This window comes from Macaca mulatta, chromosome 2, assembly GCF_049350105.2.
Source record: "Macaca mulatta isolate MMU2019108-1 chromosome 2, T2T-MMU8v2.0, whole genome shotgun sequence".
In the NCBI taxonomy this organism is placed as follows: domain Eukaryota; kingdom Metazoa; phylum Chordata; class Mammalia; order Primates; family Cercopithecidae; genus Macaca; species Macaca mulatta.
In genome coordinates this window covers 182946253-182961441 of record NC_133407.1, presented here as the reverse complement: position 1 = coordinate 182961441, position 15189 = coordinate 182946253, and the positions used below count along the sequence as shown (strand labels likewise).

Here is a 15189-nt window from a genome sequence, read left to right as displayed (position 1 = left end):
AGGTTGCTGCTACTCCCTCCCACCTTCCATCTAATCTATCTTTGAACTTAGCCAAAGTAGAAAAGAACATTGTAAAAACCTTCAGGGTCTAGTTCAGAGCTGAGGCAACGAGCTCAGAGCTCTGCTCTCTGTTGGTTCCATCTAAACTGTCACCTCAGGAACGAACAACTTACAAAACATGCTTTGGATCCTAAGGGATTTGGGTGAGAGGAAGAAGATGAATAAATGGAAATGGATTCTCACCACTGGAGAAAAAATTAGAAGTGCATTCCTTGCCAGTGGTGGCTGGCAACACCATCCTTCTATGTGAGGAGCATCATAATAAAGACTATTTCTTTAGGGAATTCTATAATTCTTGAGTTCTACCTTTTTGCCATCTATACTCACAGGGTAGCCTTCAGTGAGGACGGTCCACCCGAACTGTCTTATTTAAGTACATGTAATGCAACACAACTCTAGAAAAGAAAACCAATTATTCTGAGGCAATTGTTAATGCTGTCATGACCACACGATTCTATGCTCATGTTTTTCTGTTGTAGTATAAGACAGAACACACACCTTTCATTTTATGACAAAATCTTGAGTATTAAGTTGTGTTTTATTATATGCAGGCTTATTGAGCAAATGGAGACTTATTCCTTGTCTTTGGGTAATGAATCAGTGGTGGAACCTAACATAGCAATACAGTCAGCAAATTTCTCTTCAAAAGATGCTGTGGGGCCTTTAAATGTTCGCTTCTCTGTACAGAAAGGTGAGCTGTTAATCTTATTTGCTTGTAACGGTAAAGAGCATTCTGCTACCGATGATGAATAATAATGCTTTACTCACGATAATGTAGACTTTTACAATTCTACTCTTTCCCTTCTCATATAGGAGCTAGCAGTTCTCTACTTTCTGGTTCAACATTTATACATACAAATGTGGATGGCCTTAACCCAGATGGACAGACTGAACTTCAGGTCTTGCTTAATATGACGAAAAGTAGGTCTCAAACTTTGTGACATTTTAAAAATTGGACTCGAATTCATGGAACTAATAACTTCTAATTTACTGAAGGAGAAATAATGTCTACTTAGTTTCATACTGAGTAATTTGCATTTGAGTATGTTTGAGCTCTGACATGTTATGGTAATCTCAACTCTACTATTCTAAGTCAAAAAGATAATTTCTTTGTTTTTTCTTTTTTCAAAAGCCTTTTGGAAGGTAGCAGAATTGAAATGTTCAGGCCATGTACACAAATATGTTTTCCTACAAAAATCTTGCTAAGGTGGTTCTGTTTTACACTTACACATTTAAAACATGTTCAGTCACAAGCTCTGACCATGTTTACTAGTGGCATGACACTCTTAGGCTCAGATGCACTCTGCACACCTGACCCTGGAGAAGTCCATGTAATTGGCACAGTCATCATGTAGTAGTATCAATTTTAGGTTATCTCCTCTCTATGGTGCCCACCGTGTGCTCACTATTATCCTGCATATAACCTTTCAGAAATTCTTACAAGTAACTTGAAGTGGTTGTATTTTTCAAAGTCTATAAAAAGATAAGTAAATCAAACACACACATTTACTTTTCGTTTCTCCCCAAACAAAAAAACCCGATGCCAGAAAGTGTATGTGTTAGATAGAATAAATGTATGACAGCAGTGAAAAAGAAGAGAGTATTATTCGTGAATCTGGCACTCTGGAATTTGCTCTCATTTGCTTTGGCCACATGCTTTGTGATGGTAAAGACTAAATCTAAGTCTTCTATGTTCTTGTGCATTTTTTCTTTTAATTTAAAAATACTTCATGCATACAGAAAAGTACAGAAAGTAATGTGAGGAGTACCTACGTAACTACCAGCAAGGTAAATGAATGTCAATTTTTCCTATATTTGCTTCAGATCTCTTTAAAAAAGAGAGAGACGATATTACAGTTGCACTTGAAGCCCTCTACCTCACAAAGCACTGCAGCCTCAACTTCCTAGGAGGAAGCAATCCTCCAGTCTCAGCCTCCCAAGTAGGTGGGACTATATAGGTATGCCCTGCTAATTAAAAAAAAAAAATTTTAAATTTTTTTGTAGAGACAGAATCTCACTATGTTGCTCAGGCTGGTCTCAAACTCTTGGCTCAGGTGATCCTCCTGCCTCAACCTCTTAAAGTGTTGGGATTATAGCCATAAGCCACTGTGCCTAGTCTCATTCTTTTATTTTTAAAGAAAGAAAACAAAAAAACCTTGCTCTACTTTTAGGGTTAACTTTTCATTTAGTGTCCAGGATAAACAATTTGGTGATGTCAATGTACTGTGAACAAAAGCCAGCAACCCATCCCTTTGTCTCCAGGTGGAGGCTCCAACAACTCCCACAGAGGAGGACAATTTGGGGGCGGTCGGGGCCTTGCCTGTCTCCCTCTCAAATCAGATGACTGAATACTCTGGTCTCACACCACAACATTTTCCTTTTATCACTTGTGAAAGACAACAGAGTTTAGGAAATTAATTCAGTTAAAATACATACTGTTGATGGTTCTGTTGTTTTAAATATGCCAACAGTTGTCTAAAGTGTCAGGAGGCAGTCCTGGTTCTTTGACTGCTGCTGCCAACAGGCTGGGTGCAAAACCCTTCACAGCAGCGATGGTCTTTCAGGATCTTTGATGAGCAGCTGATTCCTTTTTCCAATGTCCAGAAGATGTTTCACAGTAGCCTGCTAGCCTTGGGAGAAGCCCATGATTGTCATGACACAGCAGGGGACAATAGTTGAAGAGATGGTGAAGAGTGCCTGCCTCAAAAACTCCACAGAAAAAGTGACTTGAGCTCCTTGCTCCGTGACTTAACACCACTCGTCCCCTTTGAACAGGAGACCGACCTCATCTGGGCTCAGTCATCCTGGTGTCCCAGCTTTGCTATTTCCTGTCTCATATTTTGTCATTGCAGGAGGCAACATGGGCTAGGGCTGCCCATTGGTCATGTTCACTCTCTCCATCTCTCATGTATAAAGCAAGACGTTTACTTTATACATGAGATCCTTGCAATACCTTTTTGAGGTGGATTAGACAGAAATTCTCATTCCTATGTAGAAGGTAAGGAAACTGAAGCTCAGAAAGAAAAATTAATATGGTGGAATGGCCCACCATGGGTTATATGTATTACTTACATATTGCAATTAAGTAAAGTTTCAACCAGTAAACCATTTTTGCTGTACTTTGCTAAAATATTAAGCAGCCATGCACTTCTACAACAATGTGAGATATTGTTTTTTGTTTACCCTACAGTTCACTTATTGATCTTAATGTCTTTTTCTCCCTATAGGTAACAGCAAGGCATGTGGCTTTGTAGTTTATCAAAATGACAAGCTTTTCCAATCAAAAACTTTTACAGCTAAATCAAATTTTAGTCAAAAAATTATCTCAAGCAAAACTGATGAAAATGAGCAAGATCAGAGTGCTTCTGTTGACATGGTCTTTAGTCCAAGGGTGAGCTTTTCATTGCAGATACAAGAAAAAAAGTGTCCTCATGCTTTCTGTCTTTCTGATGGTGGCAGCTGAGGCTGAGTAGAGTAATACAGGGGAAGAAGAGAATAGGAGCAAAGGGCGGGAGTTTCCATGAACAGAAATAATAAAAATTCAGACCAATCTTGAATACCAAAAGCAGGGATATTTTGAATAAAAGAAATCTACAGCAAAACTCTTCAAAAGATTCTTTGATGTATCCATTTAAATATTCCTCCCAATCATATCTTTTGTCAAACTAACTAAATGCAAAGTTAGCTAATTTAAATTTTATCTCCTTTTTTCCCTCTCCTTAATCATAATGAATGTGCTAATGCTTAGTATATATTTAATTCATTTCTCAGATGACTGTCTTATACTACTTGATTTTTTTAGCCCAATTAAGCATTTAGAAATAGTAATTGTAATTGTCTTGTCAATTCACAGTACAACCAAAGAGAATTTCAACTCTATTCCTATGCCTGCGTCTATTGGAATTTGTCAACAAGGGACTGGGACACGTATGGCTGTCAAAAACACAAGGGCACTGATGGATTCCTGCGCTGCCACTGCAACCATACTACTAATTTTGCTGTGTTAATGGTAAGGATGTACATAGCAATCTCTTTCCGGATGACAATTTTCCTTACACACAATTCTAGTATGTGCTCCTTGGAGATAACTTTGGGATTTAATTTACATAGATTCTCAACTCAGATTAAATAGAAAAACAGGAAATAAAATGATAGGACTAAAGGCAGGGTGCGGTGGCTCACTCCTGTAACCCCATCACTTTGGGAGGCCGAAGCAGGCAGATCACGAGGTCAGGAGTTCGAGACCAGCCTGACCAACATGGTGAAACTCCATCTCTAGTAAAAATACAAAAATCAGCCGGGCGTGGTGGTGCACGCCTGTAATCCCAGCTACTGGGGAGGCTGAGGCAGGAGAATTGCTTGAACCTGGGAGACAGAGGTTGCAGGAGAATTGCTTGAACCTGGGATACAGAGGTTGCAGTGAGCCGAGATCGTACCATTGCACTCCAGCCTGGGCGACAGAGTGAGACTTCATCTCGAAAACAAAACAAAACAAACAAAAAAATAGGACTAAGGTAAAGGCAAGTAGAATAGAACTTTTTGCTATGTGGTTGTAGGATAGACAGGTCAGCACTATGTATTTGATCATGGGAAGGGAGCCCATGTGCGGAAGAAAAGCTGGTGGACTCCATTCAACTAACTCACATGTTCTGAAGCGTAAACTTGTTACAGCCAGAGGTAAAGCTGTATAGCTGTGTGTCAGAGACAGGTTCAATATTTCCTTAGCTATATGTGGACAGTTTAAATCATTACCCAAAGCTTTTCCCATTGAAATTGCTCAAGTTACTAAGGTTTTGCTAGAAGATATAAAAGAAAAAACTCTTTAATTCCTTCAATTTGTCCCCTAGTTTCTCCAGGTATTCTTTAATTCTTTTACTCTAAAGCTATACTGTGCAAGCAACTGATAATACTTAGCTCTGGTGTGCAGCTGTGCTTGCATCTCTCAAGGTTCTTGTCCTGAACTTTGTAAGAAGAGGGGCTTCTGTATGTTCTATTTCCAGAAATCTGTTATTCTGGTGAAACAAAAAAAATGTTAGTTTATATACTTGATGGAATGTTTTTTATACACAATGGAATGGGGAATTATAGAGAGTGTTCTTCTCCTTAGTAAGGGACTATTAATGTTATGAATCTCCCAAGGAGAAGCAGATGTTTTCATTTCCCAGTAGCTATAATATAGCCTGTGGAAGCCAGTGGAGACTGGTGGAACATACTTCTATAGCTTACATTATCAAAGCATAGAACCTTGCTTTTTGAGATAACTGTAGTTTTCTCATTTTAATTGTAAAAACTCTCTTATTTTAATTCATTTGGATTATTTCTATTCTAACTTGTATTACAGAGAGGTCTGCTTTCTCAATCAGGAGATACAGGAGAAAAATTTAACTTTTTGATATCTTAAAGTCATAGGATCGTTGATTAGCTATGTAAAGCTCAGGTTGCTATACATGTTAAATGATACAGTTTACTACAGTTATCTATTCCCTTTCTTGAGGTTAGGCTTTGAGCTATGTCTTCTCACTAGTATCTGACTACCTCAATGCCTATGTACCTACATTTGCAATTAGTTTTGGTTTGCAATATTTTTTTTTAAATGGCTGATTCAAATTGCCTGTGAAGTAAGAGCAAGTAGGCTCTGAGTGAAAAGATTATTTTTAAAATCTGAAGACCTATGAATCTTATGATTCTTTTTGCATCTACTTAGTATACTACACACAAGAAATAACATAAAATTTTTGTTTTATTATTTTTAAATGTGTATTTTGTTTTTATTTTATTTCTATAAAAGCAATACACAGGCATTGCATAAAGTATGAAAGTATATACTAAACAAAAGTATACTCATATGGAAAAATGTTTATGAAAAAGTAAAATGGCAATTCGAGCATAATGCTATTATGTTAACAAACCCATGTGTGTTTGTGTAATAGACATAGATAGTATTTTTAAGCATGTAAGAAAAAAAGATAGGCTCTCAAGAGGTAAGTATGGTGTGGGGTAGCTGGCAGTATAAAGGAACATATGCTTTTTTTATTAGGCCTCTATATTCCTTTCATATTTTACAGTGTTTTTCTAATTTTAACAACTTAAAAAATCAGAAAGTACAGATAAGCAAAATGAACTATACATATCCAACCCACCCTGTGACCATCACCACTACCTCAACAGATTTCTAAGATTACATACTCATATGGTATATATTTTCATACATACACACACACACACACACAAACATGTTGAGAGATATATAAATATATCACACAAAAATAAGACTTCCTTTAAAAAATTAACAGGGTATGAGCATCTTTCCATATTTATGAAGATATTTCTGCAACTTTATTTTTAGTGCATCAACTTAGATATACTTAGAGTCCAGTTACACATAAAAATAATGTCATGAATAAGTGAGGCAACTTTTGACAATTTAGATCTAATTCAAACAATTTTGATTTTAGACATCAAGGAAGAGTATAAATAGTTGACTTGTGAACAACATGAGACTGTATGGGTCCACTTAATATGTGGATTTTTTTCAATAACAAAGTCTGCCCTCCACATTGGCCCTCCACATTCTGCATCCACAAGGAAACATAGATGGAAAATAACATGGTATTGTCAGAGTGTAAAACTGGTATATGGAGGCCAGCTTTTCATATCAGCAGGTTCCACAGGACCAACTGCAGGACTTGAATATGCACGGCTTTTGGCATCTACAAGTTGTTCTGAGACACTCCCCCTGCAAATACCAAGGCATGACTGTATATTTTTCCCTAACTGAATGAGTTAGATAATTATTCTCAAGCCTGTACTTCAGGTAAACTGCTTAGCAATAAGGGGTTGATGTATTTCACTGTTAAATATATCAAGAGCTTTACAAAAGGAAGATATGTCTGGCAACTGTCTGGTTATTTTGACCCATGTAACTCTGTGATGTTGACTTTCATTAACATTTCAGGGATGATTATTTAAAAATATGAGTCTTAACTTGTTTTTCAGACTTTCAAAAAGGATTATCAGTATCCCGAATCACTTGACGTATTCTCCAATGTTGGATGTGCACTGTCTATTACTGGTCTGGCTCTCACAATTGTATTTCAGATTGTCACCAGGTAAGAGCAGAAGCAGGCTCTTTTCAGAAAAGAAATTGCTATCTTGATATAATTTACTTTGAAAATTCTCATAAGAATGTAGTGTCTTTGAACTAGACGAGAACTCAGAGATGTACTTATTTTATAGAGGAGGACATTCAGGCCTGGAAAGGCTAAGAAATACACACAAATAAATATATAATTACAAATTGTGGCAAGTGCCTTGAAAGAAAATTATATGCCACTTATTTACAAGTTTGTCATGTAAAATTAATGTGGTCCTGCAGCTCATGAATGCTATAATTCCTTAGTGTTGAATAGAACCATGCCTATCAATTTGTATTTGTAAAGGAAAGAGACATTGCAAATAGCATTTTTTAAAAAAAGTAATTTAAAAAAATATCGAGCTTTCAAATGGTGAAATGTTTTCCAAAAATATATGGTTTTCAAATGATGAAAGTTTTTGAATCCCATACCTTAAAGTCTAATTTTAAATAATGACCTATAAACAAATACTTCTCTCCACCTTGACCCCTTCATTTGAGGTCCAATTTTGTATCCCATTCATTAGGTTTTGTCACATGCTACATTTTTTAACTGTCTGTGGTCTTTTAGAAGCTCGTTCATTTATTAATTTACTCTGTTTACTGTGTGTTTCCTCTGTCAACTTCACATTTCATGTTTGTTTGGTCTTTCATGACACTGAAATTTTTCAAGCATCCAGGCCATTTACTTTGAAAAATGTTCCACAGTGAAGATTTGTCTGAAATTTTCTTCATGAAGAGATGCAGGTTAATTATTTTTGGTGGGAATACTGCAATCATGGATTTTTTTTTAGTGTGACACGACAAGAAAGGCATATCAGTGTGTCTCATTGTTGTAGGCTGTAAGTTTGATTCCTCGTTTAAAGTGATGTCTGACAGATTTCCACATTTTTTCCCTGTGTAAATAATAGGTGACTCATGGGGTGCCACTTTGAGGCTGCATGATATCCTGTTTTCCAAAAATCTTTTACTTAATGATCTTGTTACTCATCCTTACTGGAACAAATTATTACATTAGTAGTTGAAAAATGGTGATCTTCTAGTCTATCATTCTTTCTATATTTGTTTGCTATACTCTTTTGCAAAAAGCATACTTCCCAGTGTAGCCAGAGGGAGCCACTTCATGTTGTTTTGTCATGTCTCAGTCTTTAGTCACTTCCTTATTTCAATCACAGCAAAATGATCATCTTTCACTTTCTGTGCCTCATACCTGAACCAGCCATTTCTCCGAAGAGCCAGAATTGTTTTCGATTCCTTTTTTTCCCCCTTTTCACATTAAATGAGTCTTTTGCCATTCATTTAAAAGTTTTACAGTGAGTGCTTATGTTGTAAGGAGCTGAATACAAACCTATGAACAGACAGATAATCTCCTATCTCTCATGAAATATACACTTTTTGGGGGGAGAGGAAAGACATTATAAAAATATATACACAACTGAATATACAGTTACAAATTGTGGTAAGTGCCTTGAAGGAAAATTACATACCATGTAATTACATGTTTGTCATGTAAAATTAAATGCCTATTAAATTTGTCTCATTATTTGTATTTCTACCATCACCAGAGTTGTATTGACGATTATTTGGCCCCATAAGTATGAGTCATAGTTGCTGCATAACCAGTTTCTTTGCCCAAACCTCACTCTTTTCATTTGTCATCAGATTTCTTTACTCCTTCATCAATACATTTTCTAGCACAATTATGCAACCATAGATGGCACTAAAATTCATCAGGAAACAAAAATAAAAATAAACGCCAGGCATGGAGGTTCACACCTGTAATTCTAGCACTTTGGGAGGCCAAGGCAGGAGGGATTGCTTGAGCCCAGGAGTTTGAGACCAGCCTGGGCAATACAGCAAGATCACATCTCAAACAAGGCAATACAGCAAGATCACATCTCAAACAAATTTTTTCAAAAAAGAGAAAAAACAAAACAAAAATAAAGACAAAATTTTATTGACTTTAAAATCCTGAATTATAAAATTTTCTTTGTTCTTGGACAGGTTCCCATATAATAATAATGCACAGAATACAGATAGTCCCCTACTGACCATGGTTCAACTTACGATTTTTCAGCTTTAAGATGGTGCAAAAGTGATAGCATTCAGGACGTTTCTTGATTTATGATAGGGTTATGTCCCAATAAACCCATTGTAAACTGAAAATATGGTAAGTTGAAATGATGTTTTTAGTTTTCAATGGATTTATTGGGATGCAATCTCATTGTAAGTTGAGGAGCATCTATATAGTAATAATGTATAAGAAAGGCCAGGCTATTTGAAAATCACCTCTTCTTCCTGTGGATTATAATTGATAAAATTAGATAAAAACTAGAATCTAATCTTACTTTTATATAAAAAGATTCTTTTGAGTACTTTTTGCAGTTCTGGTCATTAAACCTCTCAATAGATTTAGTGAAATTTTGAATTGTCCCGAAATCTCAACTAAAATGTCAAGCAGACAGTGCTGTTTGAATGAAAGCTTTTTTATTCAGTGTGGGAATCCAAAGATCAAGAGGGGTCATGATGAAACATCATAAAAACATAAAGAATATATAATGGGCAAATAGACTTCATCAAATTATGAGTTATTAAGAATAAAGAGGTACTTGAAGGTTAGAACTTAGGCATAATAATAAACCTGGGAAATGGTATTCCAAGAGGTCTTGCAGTCTGAAAAATCCAGAAGGCTTTAAATGGTAGTGAGTAGAGATTTTATAACTTTTATTGGTGTAGAACTATCTGCCATAGTATGCATGAAACTGTAACATGCCTTTAAGGGGATATAAGGGGATTGCTTTTAAGCAATAAGGAAAATAACACATGTACAAAAAAGAGTATCATGTCTTACTTTTTAGATCAACTTTACTAAGAGAAATCTTGCATTCTCTGCCAATCTGAAAATACACATGTGGGCTAGCACAGAACATATACATGAACTACACACGGCACACCATACATACATGCACACCACACCATACACACACATACACACACACACACATACACACTCAAACACTCATACTGCCTTCTGAAGATTACTGGTAAACAAGGCTGGCCTGCAGACAAAATCAGAGAAACAGCTGCTCTTTTAGAGCAAAGACATTAGGTAAGCATGAGAAGGGAAAAAAGGCAATTTTAAACAGCACTTGGTTGTCCACCCAGAAATTATATCTTCCAATAAAGGAACAGTTCTTGGGAATGATTTACATTCAAAGTGCGGTTCAGGACATCTTGACCATCTGACAATCAGCAAGCATTTCCCAAAATATGGTCCCTGAAACATTAGTCCTGGGGAGATTCTTGATGAAAATAAGGTTCTGAAAATTCTTGCAGAAAAGATATGTGAAATTTTGTTGTGTATAAGCCATTTAAAAAGACAGTAATCATTAGTCTACTTAAATTATAAAGAATAGCATCAGTAACAATAGGCCGTGAAACAAATTAAAAATATTTTTACCTAATTTAAATCTTCATGGAAGCCTCACTCTTTAAACATAAAGTAAGCTGAATATTACCTAATTTTGTTTTAAAGCTATTACACTGTTATGGGAAATTATTTAAAAATTGTCTTTGGCCTTATTTTAAAAGTGAGTTTTAAAGACAAATTACATTTTAAAACTCAAGACTTTTTTTCTCCACATTTAAACATGAGTTCATCTACTAATGTGCAATTTTCTGTTATAAAAAATTTTAAAACTCCATATAGGGCCTCGTCTACAGATGCTTATAAATTTAGAGTAGAACTTATTATCTAGTGTTATATTAAAAAAAACTGCCCCAAAACTCAGTGGATAGGAACAGATATTATTTCTAATGATTCTGTGGCTTGTCTGGTTCGGCTGGGTAATTTTTCTACTGGTCTTGCTGGAGTCTTGCAGTCAGATGGCGGCTAGGCCAGAGTCATCTGGAGGCTCACCTAGAATGCTAGGACAGCTGGATCTTTCTCCCTCTCCATACAGTCTCAGAGGACTTCCACGCAGTTTTTTTTTCAGAAAGGTGGCTGGGCTTTTTACACAGTGGCTCAGAACTCCCAGGAGCACAAAAGAGAAAGCTGTCAGTGTTGTAGGACTTTCTCCTTTGTTCAGCTGAAAGCTGGGTTGTTGTCACACGACCATGAAAGATTAGGCTCACACTTTGAAGGGTAAAAAAAACAGGGTTAATTGGGTGAAAAGGGAAAAAAAGGGCAACAGTGACTCTCAGCAAAGTGAGAGTCCTGCTAGTACGCCTGCGCAGATTGAATCCCGCTACCTCCCGGGAAGAGGAGAGGCCAGGCTCCTCCCCTCTGCAAAGGGCGGGAACTTCCCACAGCTCCACCCTGTTCTCCGAGCACGCTGCTCAGTTGGAGGTTCTCCTGCTACAGCTTTGTGCTAGGTTGCCTCACCTGGAGGGCCATGTTATGACTTTTATATTCCCCAGGCACTTGTGCCTTTGTGAAGCCTTTCATTCATTAACGAAAGATTAAAAATTATATTTTATGATTGCATTGGTACAAAGATGAATATATTACTATTCTTTGAGCTAAGAGTTCTCTGTTTTCTTCTAAGTCTAAAAGAAGTTAAAACATTACTATGGGATACAAACACTAAGCACTATTGTGTCTAATGGATAAGTCGGCCTTGGCTGCCAGGACTTCTGTTGCATCCCATCAGTTACATCAAGGTACAGGCCAGACTACTGTGAAGGGACTATACAGGGCTACCTACCAGGAAGTAGGGTTCACTGGGGGCCCTCTTTGGAGATTAGCTATCACTTTTGATCAGAACACAGTTTCAAGAAAAGAGACGTCAACCTGTTTCCTTTAACTCATGACTTTGTGGAAATGATAAGAGGAGAGTATAGTTTTCTGATGTAATTGAGAAGGTAGATTTACCAGCTGTCCCCACTGGGCTATGAACTGAATTTACATTGGGCGATAATATTCTTTGTTCCCAGAAATTTCACTGCAGTTTGTTTTGTGCAGTTGTTTTGTTTCATTTAATTTTTTATATGAATTTACTTATTTTCAGGAAAGTCAGAAAAACCTCAGTAACCTGGGTTTTGGTCAATCTGTGCATATCAATGTTGATTTTCAACCTCCTCTTTGTGTTTGGAATTGAAAACTCCAATAAGAATAAGACAAGTGATGGTGACATCCATGATATTGACTTTAAGAATAATGACGTACCCCAGACCGACACCATTAACATCCCGAATCCCACGTGCACTGCGATTGCTGCCTTACTGCACTATTTTCTGTTAGTGACGTTTACCTGGAGTGCACTCAGCGCTGCACAGCTCTATTTCCTTCTAATAAGGACCATGAAGCCTCTTCCTCAGCATTTCATTCTTTTCATCTCATTAATTGGATGGGGTAAGTGTTTGCATCTCCCCTTTCTCAGGAATTTAATTTTGTGGAAATCATTTAAACGAACAATTATTGAAGGCCAAACAGTCCAAGGCCTTGATGTAATTAACAGAACATAGAAGGTACAGTGATTGCTGAGAATACTTTCTCTCTAGAAGCTTATACTCCAGTGAAGGAGGCAGATATGATCAAGGCAAGAATACGAGATACATCACAAACTAACTTAACTAACTTAAAAATGTTAATTTCCTTTAACATCTCTTTTTATTAATTTGATTTGAGATTTAGGCCACAAATAATTAACTTCCAGCTACTTTAAAAGAAATGTTTCAAGAAAGACAATCAGAGTGACTCTTTAAGCAAAAATATTTGAAAAATTTATTGGGTTCCAGCAAAAGAAGACTTGTTTCAGGGATATCTAAATTTAAATTTATTCAAGTGACAGAGGAACTATGCCACTGAAACATGACAATTCTGGTAAGAGTTACAAAGAAACTGGAAATAAGATTGATATGTAGAGCCACCACTAAAAAGGAAGGGAAAACACTTGGAGAAAAATTATGTCCACTGTCGACCTACATCTGTAGGATCACTTTATATATTGTCCATAGTTAAAACAACATACATCCTGAAGAGGGTCAGATGTATAATTCATGTATGGTCTTTTATAATTAATCCAAGTCTGGATGAATCATTAATTCTGTGCCTCTCTTTATCACATAGGAGTCCCAGCTATCGTAGTGGCTATTACAGTAGGAGTTATTTATTCTCAGAATGGAAAGAATCCACAATGGGAGTTAGACTACCGGCAAGAGACAATGTGAGTTTATATATTTTTAAATGTCCAATTGTTTGACCTAAGAGTATAACTGTTTAGTGATATTGACTCCAAGTGTTGCTGTAATTTGCATTTCACTTTATAATTGTCATGTTTAGTGGTAGACATTTCAAATTCCCAAACAACATTATATTTTAAATGTGATGACATGGAAATTTCCCATAAGTCCTTTTGTAAAGCAACTAATCAACTTCTAAATTTATAAATGTGAACTTTATTATGTTAAATTTGTCTTCTTTCATTAAATCTGAAAATCATGATACAATAGGTATTATCCTTAGTAATCCTGTATCTTAGTTTTCTCATCCAGAAAATGGGAATAACAATAATAGTAATTCCTGTTCTGGGGTCACTGCAAGGGACCAATCAAGTGTGAAAACATTTAATAACTTGAACACTCTCTATATGTCTCACTTATGTAAACCAATTCTATGTTGATATGATTTTAATGAATATTTCATGATGATTTATCATACATAACAAATTCTTCCTGTGATTCCAGTGTGAATAATTAACTGTTGTAACAGAAGCATCTGACTGTATGGCATTTACTTTTTTTGTGTGGGGGAGAAAAGAAAGTGGAGCTGAACTGAGACTCAACTCTTTATATGCATTTCTGCTACCAAATGGCAACTGCTCTTCAATTTATCTTCCCTTCTCATTTTATAAATCTAAGTATTCTTTTCTCCAAATTCCACCTGAAGTCCCAAACCAACACAAATGAAAGCAAAACTTTTGGAAATGGGCAAGTACACCAAGGGAAGGCTGTGGTGTCTGGGAACTCATGTCTTTCCCAGGGCTGGTCACACCCAACTGTAGGCTGGGGAGCTGACTGCCTGGCCTTATTTCATGCTCCCAGACACTATGTTTGATTACGGTTAAATATCGTTTAAGGTTTTAAAATTTTAACGCCACAAGTAGAAATATCTAATTAGAGATACCCAAGTTGCAAATATCTCATAGGTGAGGTAATTCACTTCAAATTGCATTATTAATTGGTGTTAACTCATGCACAGGGCTAGACTCACTCCTTTAAAAGTCTTCAGAAGAAAGAAGCCAACTGACTTAAATTTGTTCACACTGAGCTATAAATAATTAAGGGCAGCTTCTTTCCTGATTACGGTGTTAGTTGTTGGGGAAGATACGAGGTAACTGATAATAAGAGAAGTTGGGGAGAGAGGAAAGGATGTGTGACACCAGCATCCACCTCCTCCTGGACTTTCTCCCCCACCTTCCACCCTACACACATGCCATCAACGACCACATTTCTTCAGGATATATTGAGACCCAGGAGGGATTATTTTTGGTTTTCCTGAGTTATTCTCCTAGCAGTTGCTCCTCAACAGCCTGTGCGCTCCCCTGTTGCTCCCAGTTCTGCCAGTCATCCTGAAATCCCTGACCCAGTTACCTGAAGTACTGCTGTCTCTGCATAGACCCAATTGCAGGGTAAATGTAGGGCAGGCCACATTCCTTTTTAATGCTCTACCCTCAGTTCTCTGTACCACTACCACATAGGCCATTTCAGACATTCGCGAAGGGTTGAGGTTAACATGGGAAATTATAATTGGGGGAAATTTTTCAAGAATTGCTTTTATGCTGTAGCTGTCTTTCCCTATGTTCCATGGCAAACTTATCAAGGAGTTAAACACTTAATCTGCATCCAATTATAATGCTCTTCAGACCTCAAGTTCATAGCTATTTGTCAGATCAACCTCCACCATCCTGAAGATAAACTTGGCACTATTTTATTTATGGATGGACTTACTATTGTATCTGTTAGAGGGAAGCATGCCTTTGCATTTTTAGATTCAT

At 36.7% G+C, this 15189-nt stretch overlaps 1 protein-coding gene across 3 annotated transcripts in view; it reads left to right on the top strand.

Moving 5' to 3' along the window:
- The window catches only part of ADGRG7 (adhesion G protein-coupled receptor G7), a 73633-nt gene that overhangs the window by 24738 nt on the left and 33706 nt on the right, over nt 1-15189 (top strand). For all 3 annotated transcript variants that reach the window (XM_077994035.1, XM_001094038.4, XM_077994036.1), the window contains exons 7-13: nt 612-751; nt 874-981; nt 3288-3451; nt 3914-4069; nt 7057-7169; nt 12202-12545; nt 13263-13359. In XM_077994035.1, the coding sequence (XP_077850161.1) occupies nt 612-751; nt 874-981; nt 3288-3451; nt 3914-4069; nt 7057-7169; nt 12202-12545; nt 13263-13359 (1122 nt within the window). The remainder of the gene's footprint in view (nt 1-611; nt 752-873; nt 982-3287; nt 3452-3913; nt 4070-7056; nt 7170-12201; nt 12546-13262; nt 13360-15189) is intronic.